This window comes from Poecilia mexicana, unplaced genomic scaffold (assembly GCF_051168715.1).
Source record: "Poecilia mexicana isolate PSO_F unplaced genomic scaffold, ASM5116871v1 scaffold_11, whole genome shotgun sequence".
Lineage (NCBI taxonomy): Eukaryota > Metazoa > Chordata > Actinopteri > Cyprinodontiformes > Poeciliidae > Poecilia > Poecilia mexicana.
In genome coordinates this window covers 4,932,156-4,954,574 of record NW_028263380.1, presented here as the reverse complement: position 1 = coordinate 4,954,574, position 22,419 = coordinate 4,932,156, and the positions used below count along the sequence as shown (strand labels likewise).

The window sequence follows — 22,419 nt, the reverse complement described above, 5'->3', positions numbered from 1 at the left end:
GTGTCAAATTGCAACTAATCATTTTTTACTTTGACTGCAAATAACCCCATTGCCTTCAAAAAACACATGGTATTAAGTATTTTTCTTCGTATCAAGTTTGAATTTTTAGCATTGTGACAACCCTGGTAGAAAATAATTTGCGATGATCACAGGTCTTGATTTCTTGACAGGCACGGGGTGGAAGACTGTTTGACTGTCATTGGGTCTTTCTTCCAATGTTCAGAGTTGCAGGCCAATCTGAGGCAAAACTAAACAACATCAGCTCCGTCTGTGATTACTGATGAAGTCATCCTGCTGATGAGAAAATGTTTTATTTATGAGTAAAACTACCAGCCCTGGCAGCTCTTAGGGGTTTTGTGCTGTCACTCCCACTGAGCAGTGCCTTGCTAATGAGTATATTGTCTTTCAATTGATCATTAATACTGACGTGTGTTTTTGAGCTTAGTGGAGCCTGGTGATGTAGAAGTAAGACAGGGAACCCTTACGGTTTGGCAGGCTTGTGTTAATTGGACCTGTTAATGGTATTCCCTAAGACTAATGCCTCATTTAGGCTCCTTAATGCATCAAGTTTCAGGCTGTAATTAGCTGCTTTGATGTACCGTTGATTTTATTTACTATTTTTAAAAGCATGTGGGTATATTTGTACAATCTACAGTAATAACCCCTGGAGACATTTGAAACTTTGAATGTGGCACACTTTCAAATCATCGGTGAAAACTCATCATCATTATCGGATTCAAAGACTGTTGTTAAACCCAATCTAATTTAAATGTTGAATTTGTTCAAATTAAATTGACTTGATCAAAGAGATGATGTTTGAACTTGACTATGAGCTCACGGCCCTAATGAAAAGCCTTTTTTAAATTATTTTTTTGCGCTACATGAATGCCTCGCGCCCTTTTCCCGCCTCTCTGCTGGTTGGCTTTCAGGATCAGACGGATTACTGGGCTCCTGCCGGGCTGCCTGTCCACTTAACGGGCCACGTCGGCTCCCACGCTGGGCCTGTCCATGCTCTATCTGTCCTCAGCCTGATTTTTCGTCTTCGTCTTGCATCTACGACGCCCAGCAAAGCCCTCTGAAATCTGCTCATCCTTGGTTTCTCGAACTCTGAAAACTGTAGCTGTTGTATATAATCTGAAATGAAACTATTCGTCTCTTAGCTCATTTATAGCTCACAGTTCAGCCGCAGACCTAGATCTGGGTGCCGATGGCATCGTAATAGTGTTCTAAAAACAAAGGCTCTGTGACTCACCCTGAGAAACTGAAAACTATTCCTGCAGACATGAATTAATCCGATCATGTAAGTAATCCTGGCATTGTGTTCTTTCCATCGGTATCTTCAGCTTTTCTTTTGAGTGAATATGGGGGACCAATATGTAGTTTTTACCTTTTTTGCCTTTCTTTTTGTTTGCTGTTTTGCTTGTATTTCTTTCTAATTCAGGTAAACTGCCTTGTTGTTGAAAATGTGTCGCATAAATAAAATTGGCTTACCTACCTTACCTTTGAATGATTTGCAAACGGAGACTATTTTAAAATTTTAAGTGAGAGATTTTCACTACATGCGTCTCCGTTACAAATGTGTGCAAAGCTTTGTCGATGTTCCGCCAATTAAAAAAAAACTATACTCACACACACACGCACACACACAATTTTACAATTATGGTAAATAAGAAATACAGTTAAAATCATGTCGATAAGTCATTAAGAAACAGTCCACACCATGATCCACCTACCACTTCCTGTCGTCTTCGTCTTTGTTGCCGGTAGTAACATCCGGTTGTTGATCACTTGAGTCATGTGACTGCTCTGAAAATTTAAGTGCATGCAACATTTTTCTTCTCATACTTTCTTAGTTACAAAATTTACTTTGTAATTTTTTTTTTTTAAATAAACGCATCACAATTTACTATTTCAAAAAATTAAGCCTTCCAGCCATGAAAAGCCCATCTAAAAAAAACATCAATAAGATGATCCAAATCTCACACAAAAACCTCAAACATTACTTAGGTTAATTAAAAGACCTTTTTTATATCGAACAAATGGTTGAAATGAAAGCAATCAAACAAAACAAATAATCTCTCTGGTACATTGTATTACTTTAAAACCATTGTTGTGTTGTAAGGATAAACATAAAATCATTTGTACAATTCATCATTTCAACTGTTTATGTGAAAGTGATATTGATTTGAGAAGACTTTTAATTTTTATTCTTTTTTAAAAGTAGGATTTAGTAATGGGAAAATAAATATGTAGAAAGTTTCTGAATTATGTTGTCACACACTGAACACTGAATCCAGACAACTTTGTGAGCCAAAAGAAACCAATGTTAGCCGTTCAGTCTGATTTTATGAGGTGAATAGTTTTAATGATTTGTTAAAGAAGGAGGAGGAAGTCGGGAGAAACGTAAATGGAGACTTAAAGGACTGACATCATCAAAGTGTGTAAAAACAATGTGTTGTCGTCCTTCAATTAGCAGGATTGGAGACTGACTATTTGGGACAAAAACTGGCATTCAAAAATCAAGACTGTTCAGAAAGAGCAGGAGTTTCTTAAAGAGACGGCGGGCCAATTTCAAGGCGCTAAATTATGAAGTGAAATTTTTTTTTGGTCATATTTGATATATATACAGCATTTTTAAAAATACGTAATGCGTATGTCAGCATCCAAATATGAAAGTAGCTGTAAAAGAAGTTTTAAAGAGACTTCAAGGTTTCCCCCAGAAAACCTGCTAAGCCCAATGGTTGGGTGCTAGGACAGTCATTCATTCATCGTGTTTTCGATTCAAAAAATGTTTAAGATTGACAGGAAATTTTAAAATATCACTTGATAATGAGGCATTATTGAAAGATTGGAAGATTAATTCCTGTACACCAACTATAAAGTCTTAAAAAATGCAAACATTTTGAATGACTTAAATAATTAAGCAACGCTTAGCCTGGTGGGGACACCAGTAAAGCCTGGTGGCCCGCCAGGCTTATAATACACTGGGGGAATCGCTGGACTTTAACTTTTTCAATCAGAAAACTTCCTTTGGAAATTACTTGAAAGGCAGGTTGTGATTTATCGGTTTCAAATCTCCAATATGTTTAGCGTTTCTAGTTTTAAAAATAGGATAACATTTACTCTTTAAGCATTATTATATTTGCATGGGCTTTTATTACTATGTCGTCATTATGTTCTGCATGGCCCAATTCAAGACGACTTAAAATAATCCTGTGAAAGCCGCCCAGTTAGAGGCCTGAAGTTGAGTGCTTGTTATGCTGTGTTTCCCGCTGTTCTCTCCTTCCAGTCATCAGCTGCTGCAGCCGCACAAGGCGTACTGTAGGACACTGTCATTTCCACTTCTGTTTATTGTTTGTGTCCTCTCCTCCCCGTGCGCGCAACCTGTTGAGTCTGACAGGCTGTTGCTAGGTTACTTTACCTCGCCGCTATGTTCCAGGCGTCTGAGAAAGAATGTGAAAAACCTACAAAGCGAGGATGTTTTTACCTTCATATTACATATTCTTTTTATTATTTAAAGGTTAGAGCATTAGTTGGGCATTAAGACTAGGCTTGTTTTGCGTTCCAGCTACAATGAAAGTAGATTAGTTCAAAGCAGGAGGTGAGATTCAAAGAAATAATAAGGTTGAGTTTTTGAGCAGAAGTGCAGATGGATTTGTGCAAAAGCAAAACAGAAATGTGGGGAAAGCAAAAAAAAAGAGATGAGATTAAATAATTTTTCTCTTCATTGAGAAAAATGTGCATATGTTGGAAAGGAATCATATAACTAATTTTCAATATGTCACTTACAAATTAATGCTAATGCTTAAAACAGATGGACAGTTGTAAAAATAAGATTGGTTTCACATGCAAGTATCAGACAATCACCCAAAATTAAGAACATTGGGGCCAGTTTACTCCTGAAATAAATTATTCCTAAGTCATAAGATCAGACTGTTGTCATGGTTTCATTTGTGAAATAAGAGATTCTTTTGGGTCAAACTGTTGTAATGATGAAGGCTTTTTTAAAGGATCTTTTTAGAACAGTGACACATGAGTGTTTGCAAGCAAAAGTCAGATTTGGAAGGTTTGATGTCGCTACCATGAAGAGACATTTCACGTGTTCATCATCGTTCCAATGTTTGTATCTTTTTGGAAGCTTCCCTTCCCTTCCCAGTGGCAGGGAATGAAGTCCAGGGAGGACAGGAGTAAGAATGACTTATGCTGGATGTTGGCAGTGTGTACACACTTCGGTGCTTTGCCATAACACATTGTCAGACAGTCGACAAGCAGAGCCGTTTTTAATCATGAAATATGAGTTGGTTTCAGGTGGGAGGGTGACGGGTCCTGCTCTGTCCCTGGAGCTCGGCGCCGGAGGTGTTTGCTATTTATCTGAAATTAATTCACAAGCCACAGGTTCTCTGTTCATCTCAATGATGCCGTTTGACAACGGTGACTTCTCTGTTACCGTAATGGGTCATTAGAGGTCTGCAGTAATGCCACTCATGCATTGTATGTGGGGATAGCATCAATACTCTGGTAACCCCCAGGGTCGTTACCCCGGTCTCCTTTCATTGTTTGGATGGTGCAGTTTGTCTCAGTTCAGCTGACTAAGACTGAGGTAGACTTCTACAGTCTGGATCTTTCTACCTGTGCAGTGTGTGCTTAGTGCTATGCATTTCTAATTTGGTCAAAGCTAACCTTTCTTAGCTAAAGCTAACTTTCAACTGATCACAGTTTGACATACATATAGAATTGAAACATATGTCTTATTTGCTGAGTTCACCGAATAACCTCAACCCTTCACTATGACAATGGTGCAGAACACATCTAAGCAGAATGGTGTTTAGCTAGTTAGCTAATCTCTAGATATTTGTTAAAACTGTCACTGCATCATGACAGCATGTCATGAGACTGATAATCTATGAAAACATTGTTCTCCTCCAGCTCCTCCCTGAGCTGCTATTGCCGTCTGGAGAAATGCATCAACCAGAATCAACCAATCAGAGCCAGGAGGAGGGTCTTAGCGCTGTCAGTCAATCTCATGTACCTGCTGCTAAATGTACTAATGGTGGAGAAACAACTCGCTGTTTATTTGTCGTCATCAGTGGCTATGCTAACTACTCAACAGGATCTGCTATCTGCAGGTGAGGTGGAGTGGGGATGAGCAGCATCACATGAGATTGTGACTGACAGCACTAAGACCCGCCTGGCTCTGATTGGTTGTTTCTATTTAGCAGAAACAGAAATGAAAAAGGTCAGCCACACCCATAATTAGTGTGTAACCCTCGTGACACACCCCAAACTTTTTGCAGTTAAAGCTGCATTATGTAACTTTTCTGGCTTTTTTTTTTTTACATATTGGTTAATATTATCATTATGTAGTATAACAAAGACTGATAATCAGCACATACATGAGGTTGATTGACAGTGATAAGCCCCGCCTCCTGGCTCTGATTGGTTGTTTTTGACTGGGACCGGTGTGTTTCTTCATGGTAATAGAAGGAGATCAAATTTTTTTTTCATAGACCATCTGTCTCCTAAAATCACGACATGGTGGTAGATTTAATAAATAAGGAATAAATAAAAAACGTATTTGTGTAAAAGTCACATCCTGCAGCTTTAATCAGTTTTCAGAGTATTTAATGCATGAACTCCTCTCCCTATGCCTGGCTCTTTATCCCTTGTTACTCAATTAAAAGAAATCCTTTCTGACAGAGTTGGAGAACTTAATGATCATACATTATTCAACAAAGTAAAATATAATATAAGAGCTCAGTGGTGCCACTGGGTTTCTTTGCAACAAGCTCCTTTGCTTACAACAATTAGCAAAATCTTAATTGGCAATTCATTTTGAGCTCCCTAATAAGTTCCCTTAATGCCGCGCCCGAACACCGGCTTTTTTTGTCATGACGGATGAGCAGCATTCAGGAGTTGTCATCAGTCTCTTGACGCTCAGGAGTGCACATAAAACCAAAGCGAGACTATCTGAGCCAGCGCTCCAGTAAATACTTGTGAAGGTTGATGTTTTATGTGCGACATTAGGTCAGGTGGAGGGTTGTTAGTACGGCTTTGCTGGGATGTGGTCATGTTTTCAAGCTGCTGCTATAATTACCTGGTCCCGACACACTGAGAAGGGCCATAAATGAAACACGACCCACACTCGCACACGAACGCAACACAGAGAGCCGACCGGGACGTCCGGCGAGCCAGCCGCAGCCTTATAAGGACAGTGGTGTTGAGCTGCATCCCGGTTTACCAGATAACGGAGCCAGAGCCTTATTTAGGCCCACAGGCTGCTCTCCTCCACACCCAGCAATGTGCTGCAATAGATGTGAACTGACTGGCGTTGCTGTCGGCCAGCAGCTCGCACTCCCTGCTTTCCAACCAAATGACCTGGTCCGCGGCGAAGCCCTCCGGTTCTCTGCTGAGAAACTCTTCAGATCATCTGTCCAACCCATCATCTCTCCATCTGCTCTGAACACTCACAGCTCTGACAGATGAAAGGGAAAGTTGCTTCTGTTCCTTCGGGGGTGAAAGTCCAGCTGGGCGAAGCAGCAACAAAGTCCAAAGTCATTTGCGAGGGAAGCTCTCGGGCTGTTATGTGGCGCGCAGTTCTTCCTCTAAATGGAGAAAACACATCCATGTGATAAGTCGCAGCTGTGATTGTTTCATATTTCAGAACAAAAATTAATCTCATAACTCACCTAAATTATTAAAGATTGGCGGCGAATATTGCTGTCTTTTTTTTTCTAGCGGCATGTTTCCTGTTTAATATGCACAAGAAAAAAAGCTTCAATGTGTTGGAACTGTTGCTGCTGTTAAAGCTGCAGAGGACTAGCATGAAAGGATGTTACTTAGAGGAATTAAATATCATCATAACTCATGCAAGGTTCTTCAAAGAGTAGTTATGGATCGTGATGCTGTGGGCAGGAAAGATCTCCAGTACTGGTCAGTATACCAGCGAACTGAAGAAGCCTCTGACTGAAGACTGTTTCTGTGTCCGTCTCATAACTGTCGTCTCATGCTACCAGCCCAATATCCAGGCAGTAGAGCCGATATTCTACAGACATTAGCAGCTCTGCTAATCCATCTACTTTGCTTTTGCTGTTTCTTTTTAAATCTGGGTGTATGTTTAGAAAGATGAGCAGAGAGATGTTGGAGTTGGGGAGACGATCCTTGCCCGTTGTGATCCATGAAAAAAATATTTTGAACTTTCTCTCCTTTCTCTGCATCCATTCAGTTTCTGCTTCAGCTCCTCTAGGAGTTTGGGGTCAGAGTTCATGGATTACTTGAGCTTTCGGGATGCAATTCAGCTGCTCCTAAATGTCATCCCCATGAGAACCTGTGTAAAAAACAAATAAATAAAAATAACACCTTGCTGCTATGTTTATGGTGTGTGGTATTTGGTATTTAGGGCCTGAATCAGCCCCCAGTTCTTACTACCTAAAACAGAAGCAAAAACATCTCCAAAAAATAGTTTGAGCCAAAATTATTCCTCATCTACTGATGAAGCAAGTTTACATGAAAAACAACTTTGTGACCTGGTAGAGTAAATCTGTAGAAGAAAACTAATTTGTTAAAAATAACAAATAATTCACTAGTTAAATTAAATACTGATGAATGACACTATTGCAGCCCGCTATAAATGCGTAATTAATACTTTTAAGTCTTATAATAATCACGTCATGAGGGAACACGTGACGCAGCTCGGACCCTGTGACGTGTTTAACCCATTTCATTCTGTTCTATGTGACAACACCGCCCTCTGCTGGTCTTGTTTTGTTCCTTCTACTCATGGACTTTCACTGGCAACATTCTGTAAAGTCCTCTCCGCTGTTCTGATTCGCTTCATGACTTTCTATTGCCCCTTTTCCACCGGCTCTACTTCAACAACCCGGTTCGGCTCGGCTCGGCTCTATTTCGGAGTGACCACGTTTCCACCGGCCCTTCTGTAGCAGGGTATCGCCTCCTGGTGGTGGGGGGTGTAGCGCCATGTGCTTTGCTTCGTTACATGCGACCCAGAGGTCGTGTTAGCGGAATATTTTCCGTATTTGACCAGTTATTTTTTAAAACGACAGGAAAATTTTAAGCTCGTCGGTCATTGGACAGGTTATAATTAACACCCTCATGCGAGGACGTGATAGACTTTACGCAAAGAGTTCATCGCTGAGGCAACTAAAATCAATCAGTAGAAGAATCCTTTGTGAATATCATCTCATGGACACTGAACTAAATGCGTCTTTCTGACCGGGAGCTGGCGGCGTGTTGAAGAGTTATGGACCGGACGCTTTGGAGCATCTGGTTAGGAAGCCCATTCAAAAGCTTTGGTAGAAATGGCGCGTTTAATTTCAGCCTCCATTACATACAGAACAGAGAAAACTAAAGAGAATCCGATGTTGAATCCATTTATAGTCTAAACAGAGGAGCCGGCAGTTTATCTTGGACACGGCTCTGCCGCTGCAAAGAATTAAACTTTACTCACCCAGTGTCTTTAACTAATGGAGCTGAAGTGAGTGGCGCTCAGAAGCGTGGCAGACATAACATCTGTCTGTTAAGGGGAAGTGAAACCACGCAAAAAATAAATAAAAATAATAAGGGAATAAGAAGGGTTCGGTGAATGCGCATATGCAACTGGGGGGTTCGGTTCCTCAAAAAAGGTTAAGAACCACTGCATTACACTGAGAAATAGCTAGTATAGTGATCTTTGCAGATGTACACTTTTACCAATTTTTGCTAATTGTTCCTGGCTAGTCTGAAGGAGCTGAGTGGATAAATCGTGGATGAGGGCTGCTCTGAGAAACTGCATCTCTGAGGAGGAGCTACGCCTGTTGGTTGGTCTTCTGTATTTTGGATTCCCATCCCTATTTCTGTCTCCTCGCTTTCCGACTGGCTACACGTAACATTCATTAGGCTGCCTTCTTGTCTGTCTTTCGGAAAGACCACACACACTGCAATATTGGGCCAAGACAACTCGCCAAATATTAGATCAGACTAGTCCAATGTGCTTCGGAGAAGACTATATCACTCTTAGCACACCACACACAGAAGATCTCATAAGATTATCTTTAGAGCCACCACAATAATCAGAGGGAGAAGGAAAAATTGTTTCAAAAATCGACATCAATATCTTGATGTGTGAATTAGACATAAGTCATCCTCTGCTGGAAGGTCTTATCCAGAGCACAATATGACAAATAAGTAGCCAGACATGAATTGATCAAATGCCAAACCAAACAGCAGGTACACGACGAAATAACTGAGAGAGCAAGCGCTAGGGAGCAGTGGGTGAGGGGATGTAGGTGCTGTTTCCACGGAGCTAACAAGCTCCATACCGAGAGATGGGAGCATGAGGGAGGTAGGTTAGGTAGGCAGAGGGAAAGAAAGAAGACAAAGCAAGCAGGAATGAAGAGGCGGGGTGAATGGATGGAAGGGAAGGGAGACATGCTGTGGAGAGTAGGCTCATGATGAAAGGCCAGGCAAAAAAAAAACTCCAGGATAGATTGCCAGTGGGAAAAGAGTTGGAGAGAAATGAGTGAGTCTGAAGAAAGTGGCAAGATTGGCAGAGGCAGACGGTTGGGGTTACAGTCAGTCCAGCTGTGAGGAGAGACGCTAGATTACTTCTTACCCCTCCTCGGGATATGCTAAGAAGCTTATAGGAAGGTAGGGAATTTCCTGACACAAAGCTTACCTTTTTTATTATTATTATTATTATTATCAGCAGCTGTTAATAATAATAGAAGAAGAACTTCTCCCCTGAATTATTTATTTCAGGGCTTTCTATTAGACAATTAAAAGGAAATCAGGGCAACACAGAAATTTAGTGACTGTGTACAATTTGATCAAAGGTTTTAGTGTTCATCTCATTCAGAAAACAGCTGAAGCAAAACCACTGCTGCTGACCACATGAGTTTTCACAGGACTTAGGCAAACGTACAAAATTTTGAATAAAATGGATGAAACAGCAGTGATATGAATGCATCCCAAAATTGATCATTTAGGATGGATTCACGCCAGCCCTGTTTACTTTGCTTTAATCAAACTAGTTTGATTAATGGCTCGTGGTGAGTCCATTATTGAAGAGTGTTTGGCAGAAGATAAATTTTACAACCACTAAATTCCGATGCTACTCCATTTTTGTTTGGATTTTGTGAAGAAGGAAGTTGTTGTTCAGAGGTTTTTGTTCGTTTCCTTCAGTGTTTCTTGGTGCAGCGCCACCATAGGCTTTGGGGTGAACAGGTTTTTCAAAAGGTTCAAGTCATTTGACACAGTGCCGTGTAAAAGCAAACCGCACCAGCTGAAAATGTAGTGAATGTTGCAATCTTGGTCTCCAGTCTAACTAAGTCTACCTGACTCAGGTGTGAAAACAGACATAAAAAATTGACCCTCCCTGGATTTTAACCTGACCCAGAAATCCACCAGACTTGACTGGCTTTCTGGAAATGTGAATCATAAGGGTCTACCAATACATGAAGTTTGCAGGACAAGAGAATACACAACGTTGGTTTCAAAATAAAAGTTATGGCATTTTAAAAATATTTTTGCAAAACTTTGCCAAGTAATCAGAAAATAATCCAGTCGAGGTTCTTCTAAAAAAAAAAAAAAAAACAGTGATGGCTCTTTATTGCAGCTCAAAATGAAACTGTTAAACAAATATGAACAACATGCCTCTAACAACAGTCTATGACTCAAAACGGGGCACCTCAGGAACTTCTTCGTTTTTGTACAGCCTTATCTGAGCTCAACCCCATCAGGATCTATTGACGTTTTCTTTGGATTTGGTCAACATGATCTCCATTTATCTGCCTGATGGTTCTTTAAGTAAGTTTGCGTAGGTTGGAAAGCGACAGGGGCTTAGGAATTGTGGAGTCAGGTAATTGTTTATACCTTTAGTCGGTGCTGGTACTAAAAGGGGATCCGTCAGGCTCTGTCTGATTCAAATCAGTAGGGGACATTGATTAAACGACCACGCTGTGCGCTCGCTCCGCAGTAATCACCCGCCGCAATTTGTAACCTCAAGAAAGTGAGAGATGCTACAAGCAGGTAAGAGAGGAGACAAACGACACAATCAGCCGTGGGGAGGTGCTGAGCTTGAGGGCCGATAGCGAGGCTAAATTAGGTTTCTAATCACCGGACACAAGTTTTAGCCAAGAGCATACGTCAAGTTGTGGTTTAATCACAGCTCTCTCTACCGGGCTACCCAGGCTCTCCGGAGACTCAGAGCTCTGAGGCAGATACCTTTATGTCTGAGCAAATAAAGCTGGATCACGGGGGATAAACCAAGCCATTAAATTCTGACTCTGTGACACAAAGAAGTGTCCCTGCAAAGCTCATTCAAATAGCGCTGACCAAGCAGGGCGAAGAGCTTTGAAATGCCTCAGCATGCGTTCATATTGTCGCAGGCAGGTTGCTGTAGGAAACACATCTGAGGACCGCAGACGATGATTTAGTCCTGCCTTTGTCAGCATGCAGCCGTGACTCAAACTGAAGTGTCTGTTCAAAGTACTTTAGCCAAACGGTGGAACACAAGTGAGTTCAGCAGAACTTTCAAATTGGTTCTGCAATATCTAGAGCTCACTTCTACAGAAGGTCCATTAAATGTATCCTTCTGTCTGCACAATGCGGTGAAGTTTAGATTAAATGTCCAATATACTTTGTTCAAATATAATAGCATTGCAGTACCAGAGCTCTTATGTACTCTGTCTTCAAAGCTGTTTTTAAGGAGAATTACAAGTGACTGTATTCACCCAATCCTCAGTGTCCAGTTTATCTCTCAAGTCCTACAGTCACGTTCAAACATGTTTTGTTTAACAAAACTAGATATTGCACTGCTTTTGTAGTTTCTGCAGTATGTAGGAGAGCCACTAAACCAGGGCATGCTGAAGAATAAAAATGGAATGTCACAGTGGAGTCTGGTTGCTGTTTATGCTGTTATTGATGTAGACGCCAGCATTTCTACTCTTCTTCACTGGTTCCATTTCTCTTTCCGCATCAATAGACCCCACTGCATTTCTGATAGGGAATGGAAGATGCTTGGATGAACTCTGTCCCACCAAATTACACGACTGTTCTGTTCTTCTGTAACAGTAGAAGTTTGTATTTTACCTACAGACGTGTCCTCCAGTTGCTTACATGGCTGTCAGTGTGTACTGAAAGCTCCTTTATGAGATTTATAGTCATAAATGTGCCACAGGATGTGGAGCTAATGGCCAACCAGAGCTCTGAGTATTACAATCATTATTTCAATTTCCTATTGCTTTTACTCTGCTCCAGTTGTTGTTTCCTTCACGGCTGAACTAATAACATTCCTCTGACCCTCCGTTCCCACTGTGATGAGGATTCATTCTCTGTTACTAAACTGAACTTGGACAAAACCAATCGAACATCATAGAAAACCAGAACAGGAAAATAAACTGAGCTAGGGTTTCATTAAAAAGAAAAATGGAAAACATATATTTTGTGGGTGAAATTAAAACTGTTTCAACAAACATTTTTGTTCTCAAGTCAAAGACAAATATTTGCGAGTGAACAGCTTTGTGTAATTTAAAATTATTCACCATGCATGGCTAAAAAATGTTCACAGTTTATAGTTGTAAACTGTGCATGATTATGAAGTGGAAAGAGGAAAATTGAACATTTTAGCTAATGAGACTTTCTGCTTTAATAATTCATTTTTTCACCCCAGCATTCAAGTTTAACATTTTAAACCAGAAGTTAAGAGGGAAACAACTTTTAGCACATCCTGCAGGCTAATCATAGTCAGTAGATTAAAAACTTGCTTTTAAAGGGGCAGTATTGTGTAAAAACTACTTTTTTGAGCTTTGCATCATGTTATATTGTTATTCCCTCTTGAAAAACATACCTGGAGAGTTGCTTTGATTCTTTTATGAATGTTTGAGAAATCCTTTAATCTCCATGACAAACATGGAGATTAAAGGATTAATCCTTTAATCCGTATAATAATGCTGATTATACGCTGCTTCTCAGTGTAACGCTGGTAAAAACATTGTTAAACGTTGCTAAATGTAGAGGAGCGATATTGTGATGATTTCCTGAAGGCGGCGTTTCACAAAGAGCAGGAGCTTCTTAAAGAGGCAGAGGCCCAATTTCAAGGCATTAGATTAAAAAGTCAAACTTTTTTTCAAGTAATATCTGGTATATACAGCAACTGAAGGTACAAAACACATAACACTGTCCCTTTAAGCTCTTTTAGATGAGGGATTTCTACTACAATACTTGCCACATTGGACCACACCTTCTCTTTGTCTTCCCTTTAAGCATCAAGATGGTTCTGATGTGGACCAGTGGCGACACCTTCAAAACGGGCTACTTCCTGCTCACAGAGGCCCCCGTGCAGTTCTGGACGTGCGGCCTACTGCAGGTGTTTGTGGACGTCGCCATCCTGTTCCAGGTCTACTACTACAGCCGCTACCCGCAGAAACCCGTGTCCCACACTGTCTCCCACACCACCAGTGCCAAAGCTCTCTGAGGTGCCGCTACGTGTCCCGAGGAAATTCCGAAAGACGAGCAGCGAGGAACGGGGGGAGGGGGGTAATGCCCAAACACACACACCGAAGGAGTTACTGCTTCTGCACCTCGGCGGTTGCAGCAATACCTTGAGGAACGCTCAACGATCATGAAGACTTCTTTCTTTCCCGGTGCTGAAAATGCACGCATCATGCAATCTCACCGCACCCCACTCAACAAATCAGCATGTGCATGTGGAGGATTTTTATTAATTTTATATCCTTTTTTTGTTTGTTTGCAAATGCAAAAACGCAACATATGAAAACTATAGATATATTCGGAGCTCAGAGGAATGTGGATGAGTTTTTGGTGTCCACACATGCTGATGAATGTTGCACGGAACCTCTGCCTTAAGACTCAACCACGGCTCAACGCATTACCAGCAATCCAAGTGTTGTGTTCAAAACCTGTAGGAATCCACATTACTGAATGTACAAACGGGCATGTCTGGTCTAGTTGGACAGAAGTTCAAAATCATTGTTTTGTTTTCTTTTGGGTTTTTTATTTTTTTAAACATAAAACCAAATCAAGAAGGAATTCTCTGAGAATTTTTTTTCTCGGACTCTCGATGACGTTACACTGGGCTGAAAATGCATCACTTAGAAAATAAAAAAAAACATTAGTGGCCTTGAGACAGAGATAAGAAACTGAAGCTCCTTATGGCAGCAATATATGTTTTCTATCAGCCATTGATTGCATTTTGTATATTGTTGTTGTTATTATTATTACTCTGATGCCACAGATTTCAGCCTCAGTTTTGCTTTTCCCAGAAAGTTTTTGTTTCCTCTCGACTGCTGGGTTGTGACATCAGAAGCTGGGCTGATTCATGGAAGCACACGGGTTTTATAATTTGGGTTACTGACGTTGTGTTCATTGTTGAAGCTAAAAAGTGTCTCGTATATGTAAAATAAAAAATACAGTGCAGTTTTCCGACGCCCTCCTAATGGAGCCAGTTAGATTTTCTGTACATTCAGACTTTGCTCCTGATTCGTTGCTGTGGACAGATTACAACAATGTAACCAAATTAATGTATTATTTAATAATCCACATATGATCTCGTCCATATTTTCTGAGTGAGACATGATGTATCGCTGTTTCTTCTGTTCTATTTCTTCCCCTCAAATTTAAATCTTTCAAATTGTCAAACAAATTTTAATACAAAACTGAAATATTTCATTTATGAAAAGGAGGAAAAGTGACCAGACCAGGTTGGTTCTATGTGAAAATGACATGGACACCAGCCTGACCCATGTCCGATTGGTCCTTATGTAGAACCTACTTGATAACATGAAGTAGGCTAAAAGATCTCAAGAAGCTACACATCATATTTGAAATCAAATTGGAATAAATGTGATTATATTCATCAGTTTGGAAACAAACCTCTTTAGAAGTTTGTTTTTAGATTCTATACTAGAGTACAGAGAAACGGAAAACACACCAACAAGTCCACCTCTGAAAGCTTGTAGGGTGGTCTAGTCAAAGCCTTGATTTTAAGATGCCATTATATGATCCTAGTTAGTCATTTCATGCTCATAAACCCTCCTAAGTGACTGTATTGACTGTACAGAGTGGGTTAAAAATTCTCTGCAGTAAAATACTTATTTCCAGTTACTGATTGTTTAGATTTTCACATGGAGTCAGTTTGGTTTGGATATCATTTTCTTTCTTGTGTTGCCTTTTGCATTCATTTTTATTTGGTTGTGTTTTGTTGCGTGTTTGATAAACTGAAACAAAAGCCAAAAACAGAAGAAATCTGAAAATGGACAAATTCTTAATGCCAGACTTTTTTTTTTTTTTTTAAAGTATTTCAAAATTTCAATTGCACTGAATACTTTGATCCAGTCCAGGACTTTCTCAGCCTTCAGTCACGCTGGGAATTTAGATCAACAAATCTTAAATGGACAAAACCACTTTTGTCTACTTAAGAACTCTGTTTTCTTTTCTTTCGTGGATTCATTTATAATTTCACTTTTACAAACTTTGCATTTTGTATGACTCTGTCCTAAAAGCCATGTAACAGACTGAAAGCACTTTGTTTTGTTGGTGATTGAAAACGGTGTTATGCAAGTCTAAACGTGAGAAAACCAATCACCCGTTTGATGCTGCCGTGTTGTGTACGGAGCGGGTCCGGTCCAATGAAAGGTATAAAATTTAAACTGTGCTATTGTGTCAGAATGGGGTATGTTTCTCCGGCCATTGTGTCACTCTTATTTTTTTTACTTTTTTCCACAATATTATTATATTATCAACTAAGTATTTTGTCTTGAAAGTTTAATGCTGACATCCCTACGAGTTCAAACTGTGTTTTCTGCCATATTAATTAGAAAAGTAGGTTGGGCTGCTGTCAGTTGAGTCGCTCCATGTATTTTGTATTAAAACATGAGGGAATCTTCATCGGCGCAGACAGAGAATTTGCATAAAGTCTCATGAGATTAGAGGTAAAAAAAAAAAAAAAAAAAGCATTTTGTTATCAAACCTGTAGCTATGTTTTGTTTATGCTGCAGTGATATTGCATTTTGAATTTGGGGCCTGTTAGAAAACTTTGACTCTACACTCATAGCTTGAAGAGACATTCCAATCCATATTCTTCAACTTGGATCTTGGAAATTCAAAATCTATCGACTTATTGGACGGGTTTGACATACTGAAGCTAATAGATCTAAGATTAAAAGTGACACTATCTCAGCAATAACACAAATCTAAAGCAACCATGGACACTGCTGTTAAGAAAGAAGTCTGCCAACAAGCTCAGAGTTTGCCAACTGTAGTTTTAAAATGCCAAAGTATGTTTTTCTTTGCAACTTGAAATACTTCCCAACATGTATGTTTTTTTGTTTGGTTTGTAATTTTTTTTCTTTAATTATGTAAAACACCTTGAAATGCCCTGCTGCTGAAATGTGCTATACAAATAAAATTTGATTGATTGATTGATAAATGAACAAAGTTCAGCGTAGAAAACCATTTTCTCAGTTGGCTGGCCAACAATGCTTAGCAACAGATCAGTACTACATCACTACTGTATGTTCCACATTTCTGTGGCATTTCATGGACAATAAAGAGCAGAAATGACAAGAATAAGAAAAATGTGGTTGATTTTAACATCATTTTTCACTGAACCAAATCTGTTTACACAGCATTCTTCTACTAAAGAGATTATGTAGCTGTTTCTCTAACTAGCTAGCAACACCTTGGCTACTTTCTGTCTTACAGTTCTCTCTTTGTGCTCTGAAGTTGGATTGTCTTTTTGAGGTACAAGGCAAAAATACAATTAGTATTTCTGCTAGTCAAGCTGAAATATAGCTTGACTAGCAGCTTCGAATTTGCTTTCCAACATAGCTGTGTATATAAAATGCAGTGAAGATGCTGATGCTAAGCTATTTATTAGCTCTTCTGTTCTATGTGTTTTAACGCTCAAATAAAGAGACAAACATCAGCGTATAGCTAGTAGTAGTTTTCAGTACAACAATCCCTTGTTTTCATTCTAGCTAGAAGCTAGTTAGTAAACTATCTTTCCTAATCAGAAAAAACTAGTTTTCTAATAGAGGCTAGCTTCTAACTTTCATAGTAGCTAGGAGCTAGTAAGAAAACAACAGAATACTCCTAACTTGGGAGACATATCCAACACAGCATCAAGCTAATGTCTTAGCTAGAAAATTAGCATTAGCTCTGTTAGCATAATTATGCTTTAGTGAGCTTGATGACTTTGTCCTTTTTTGATGTTGATACACATTACAACATAACATATGTTGTAGAAGATGACTTTATTCATAGCATACATTTTACAGGAATAAAAAAGAAATTATTGAAAAGTGAAGTGACTAAATGGGATTATGGGGAAAAAAAACCCTCTTTTGGATTAAAAAGCATATTAATAAAAATTAAAACGGCCTGTTGGTAGATTAGACTCTCTATAGTGACATATTGATGATTATAAGAGCACAATGATTACTGTAATACTGCTTGGCAATGATAATATCACATTGGTAATGTTATGCTACAGAGATTCAGCTTCCATGTTTTTAAAATACAATTATTTATGATAAATGATTACCAAAGCTTGAGTTGTTATAAAATGTAACTATTTTTGTATTATGTCAGCCTTCAATGTGTTCAGCAAAAACTACATGTTTTCCTCTGTCAGTGAACATCACTGTTGTTTACTTCAAAACTATGAGCATCATTTCATATCCTCCTCCATGGCTCCATGTTACAGCATATTGATCTGGGCAGGCTGTGCTCATTGTTGGCCAAATGAAAATAATTTCCTTTTTAGGGACCGACTGGGGAGCACTGGCTTTAAGTTTCTTCTCTGTGTGTATTTTAGAGGAGGAGCTCTGACTGTCAGCCCTTCAGTGAGGCCTGATTCTGTCCTCTTTTGCAGCAGAAACTTCTCTGTTTCCACACGGTCTGGCAAAACGCTGCTCTGAATACTTTTAGGAGGTAGAAACAGAAAAAGGAAATAAAAAAAATGGTCCTCCTTGAGTGACTCTGTGGCAGGAGCTGAAGTGTACATTTTATTTACAACTATTTTATTACATGCTTTTTGTACTATCTTCTAATGCCAATGTAAAGCGGTGAACAGCTGTTATTTAAAGTCTGTCGTTTGTCTGGATCAGATCAAGTTGAACTCAGAGTGGGACGGTTTTTGACTGTTTTCTGTTTTCTCTCTAAACCTGGAACCCATTGGCTTTTTTCTTCTTTTTTTTGTATGTACCAAAAATATCAGTACCAACTGTTTGTTTTTTATTGATCCTCCTACTGTTGCTTCTTTTTTCTATGAAACTCTCGGTCCAGTTCGACGGCTCACGGACTCTCTGGCCTGTTTACACAGTGTTATCAAATGTACTGTGGCATTACCACCCAATAAAGACACTGCTGAACCTTGACGTTATTTTTTCCCCTCAACATGACGGATATGCTTTTTTTTGTTTTGTTTGTTTTTTTCCTACCAGACATGCACAGTTACTCTGGGAACCATCAGCTGTCAAAGGTGGAAGGAGCCCAAAGCTGGGGTCCTTCTCTGGGCATCTGAACGGTGAGCAGCACAGAAATGAGAATGAACAGCGCAGAGACGATAACAGGAAAATAACACAGTGGAGTCCCCAGACATAAAAGGAGTTTGAACGGACATTTTTCATATAAAGAGACAATTTTTTTTGAATATAATGAATTCATTTCAAAACTTTCAGGGCTCCATTTACCAAGATGCATTGGCTCTTTATGCGAGCACACATTAACTTCTCAGTCTGACTGCATTATTCTGTCAGTTATTTAATGTAAAAAAAAAAAAGTGTCAGTCAAAAACTGTCTATGACTGACATAAAAGTGAAGGAGAAACTAAATTACAGGCTGAGAAGGGAAAATTCATAAAAAATCAAATTCATAAACTAGTTCTGATCAATCTGCCCTTCAGTGCCATGTTTGTGATGAAACCAGGTCAGCGTGCCTCTTCTGTCTCGTTACTAATTTGTAGAGCTGAAACGATTAATCCAATTCATTTGATTAATTGTGATAGTTCGATTAATTAATTGTCAACTAATATAATCGATTAATTGTTTGAAGCGAAGTGTTTTTTGCCTTATTTGAAACAGAAATTTTTCTTTCATTTTTTTGCCCCCTGTTTCTTAAAAGGATGTTTTGTTTTTTTGGAATCTGTGGTTGTTTTTTTGTTTTGTTTTGTTTTTTTGGATCAGTTTTCTCTCAGCTCGTCTCCTGCTGGCAGCTTTTATTTACTGAAGTCATAAAATCACTATTCCTTACAGTGGAGGGCGAGTTGGAAAAGGAAATTACTTTAAATCTCCGTCTGTCAGAGCAGCAGGTATAAACTGGAGCTGCACACAGTCGGCAGAAACGATCTCCTGACGTTTGGCTCTTTCTTTCTCAATCAGTTACAAAATGACCTGAACCCCTTTGTGAGGGGACAGATGGTTCTGATGTTATCTTTGACTTGGCTTGCTTCAAATATTTAAGGCTCAGTCTGGGTCCATGCGGTTGAATTATTTAGAAGCTGCATGTGAGGGTTTGCTCCGATGTTCACATGCCACCAACATCATGTCAGGAGAAAACGAACATCGCCCAAGACGGAACCCAATCCTGAGCAATCCTGGAGGAACACGAGATTTTATTATTTGCTATTTTAATGAGCACAATTCATTATTCTCCTTCCACTTCAACCACTTTGTGTTGGTCTGTCACATAAAATCCTGATCAAATTTATTTACTGTTGTATGAAGTAAGAGTGCACTGAGCGCACTTTTCTGGAAAACAGCTGATTACCAACCTTTAAAAAAACCTGACCTGATGGTAGCGTGTTTTGTCTGAAATGTTGCTAAATATCAAAGAAAGTTGCTGAGTTGGCAGCAGTGGAGTGACTGTTGTTAACTGCTAATGTCCAGACATGACCTGGTGGGCTGGTCTGTCATCAATCCTCTTACTGGAGAGTAGAAGAAGACAGTGGTTGATCTTTAGACCTTTGCTGAAGTAGAAAAGATCAGCTTCACATGTATCGGTCGATCACCGATACCCCAAAGTGAAGACATAGACAAAGAGTTTATTGTCATTCAATTGTGTTTAAAAATGTACAAATTAAAAGACATGTCATTGCAAGGCTCCAGTAATAATAAATAAATAAGTGATAATAAAAGTATTAAGGAAATCGGCCCGATAAATCGTCTGGCTGATAAATTTGTGCAGCCCTCGTATGAAGACCTTCATGGGACAGAATGAGCAAGAAAATGTATTTAATAACCTGGATGCTCTGAAATCGTCTTCAAACGACTCGGCTCACGCTGCCGAGTGTTTATGTAGCTTCATAAAATAAAACCTTTTTATCTGCTACATCTGTGATGCTGGATGATCAAATTTACTCCCAGCAACTTTTCACATGAAACGCTTGTGAAAAGCAGAGATGCTGGTAGCAAATGGGAGGTCATTGAAGCCCGTTCTGTGGCCTGGCGAACTCCTCATCCTCCTCTTCCTCTGAACTGTTGAGACGTTTCTGACAGAAACGCACACGGCCCGACAGCACGGAGGTCTCACTCTGGTCGGAAAGTCATGCAATAATCCCGTCACTGTTATGTTTATGACATAAAAATCCAGGAGACAGAATTTATTCATTATTGATGACGTTCGCTTTAAAAGAAGCATGAAGCTTGTGCCGATTTCAGAAGCTCATAATGGAGAAGTACGGCGCGTAATCTCCTGACAGTTTGAGTGCAACCTTGTGTATAATACATTGTTAAATCAGAGCCCCATTCACACAGCAATGTGTTTATTATAGTCTTTATTACATTTTCCAATAGAAAAAAAACGCACACAACTGTTCCTCAGGCTGTGGATTTATGATGCAAACTGCAAATTCATTTCACTTTAATGTTCGTTCCAACACCTCCTCATCCAGGCTTAAAACGATTCATATTGTACAGAACAGTTTCTGGAGGATAATAATGTGTTCAAGCTATTTTCTTTTTGGTCCTGCGTTTAATCCGGAGATTCAGTCTGCAAGTGAAACATGTTTGTTTTTTTCCGGTGCTTTGGACAGTTTCACCATCAACAGTTTTTGGAGAGGTTTCGTTTCTGTTATGCATTCGCTCAAAGTTGAAGACTCTTTACACTGGAGATTTATGTGAAGAAATGATGATTCTGGGAATTACTTTGAATCTTTGAGTCGGTTTTAGACAGCAGAACACTTTGACTCACAGGCTGCAATATAAACTGCTTGCAAAGCAAAACATTTACAAGTCAGTTTGTCGGACTGATATGAACCTAAATAGATAAAACCTCACATATAAACAGGTTAAAAACATAAATAAAGAAAATTTACCATAATAGAAAAGCTATATAATAATAATTATTATTATTGTTATTATTATCTGGGGAGGGAAAAAAATCAAAGATTTGGACAAATGAGTTTTCTAGTCTCAACCAGGAAAGAGCTCCCCTGATGGGCAGGACAGTTACTGCAAGATAAGAGGCCAAGCTTGTATTTTTTAAGTGGGGTTCTGTCAGGAGATCATCAGTAGTCAGTATGTTACTTGTTTACCATAATCACTTTGATGGTTTTTCTATGTGAATGTCAAGGTTTTTCACTGATGTCACTGTTGGATTAAATTATTATTTTGTTGTGATCTGTTGTCTCACAGCAAATAAGTCTGAATTATGTCTGGTGTCCCAAGTTGAGTTTGCATGGTCCACCTGTTCAGGTGTGAGTTCAAAAATCAATTGTCAATAAAAATCCAAACTATCCCTTAAAGAAAAGAGAATCAATAAAAAAAAATATTTCTTATAAACACGTCTGTAAGTAAGTCGTTGCTGTTCAAATTCAAGTAAACATTTAAGATAATTATTTATACTTATTTTGGTGAACTATAAAGTTTTCTATGTTGCCCATCTGATGCAGAATTGGACAAAGGATCAAAGAAAGTCATAGCTGATAATATCATGTTTAATTAGTCTAAAAACAAGTCACCAGGAAGAATCTGTTCCTGTTGTTTTCTGCCATTATAAAAATGTTTCCATTATAACAGGTTGTATAGTCCACCACTGTTTTTATTTACAAATAGCAAAATGAATAAAAATTGTATAACACAAAAACCTATTGGTGAGCATTCCCAAAATGCTGCAAAATTAGCTGTCCATATTATATGTTAGCATGTTTAAAGGGTATTGCATTCTTATAATATTTATGCTGCTGCTTTCTTCTTCTTCTTCTTTTTCTTTTAAAAAGGGAAGATGCCTCTATTTTTTATTTTTATTTTTATTTACTATTCTGTAATTTCTGGTGCTCTTCTTGCTAACTGCTGGACCGCTAAACCCATGTGACATAAAAATTGTAATTAGTAACGTCTAAACTATCTGTGGTCATCCAAGTGCAGCCCAAACTTTTGGTCACAAAATGGTGTCTGTGTGCCAGCA

The 22,419-nt window shown here is 39.1% G+C and overlaps 1 protein-coding gene across 2 annotated transcripts in view; it reads left to right on the top strand.

Annotated features, from left to right (window-relative positions):
* Nucleotides 1–18,392, top strand: part of slc66a2 (solute carrier family 66 member 2) — a 33,685-nt gene extending 15,293 nt beyond the window's left edge. For both annotated transcript variants that reach the window (XM_014998491.2, XM_014998482.2), the window contains one exon: nt 13,258–18,392. In XM_014998491.2, coding sequence (XP_014853977.1) covers nt 13,258–13,468 — 211 coding nt within the window. In that variant the 3' untranslated portion in view covers nt 13,469–18,392. The remainder of the gene's footprint in view (nt 1–13,257) is intronic.
* Nucleotides 18,393–22,419: the final 4,027 nt, after the last annotated feature.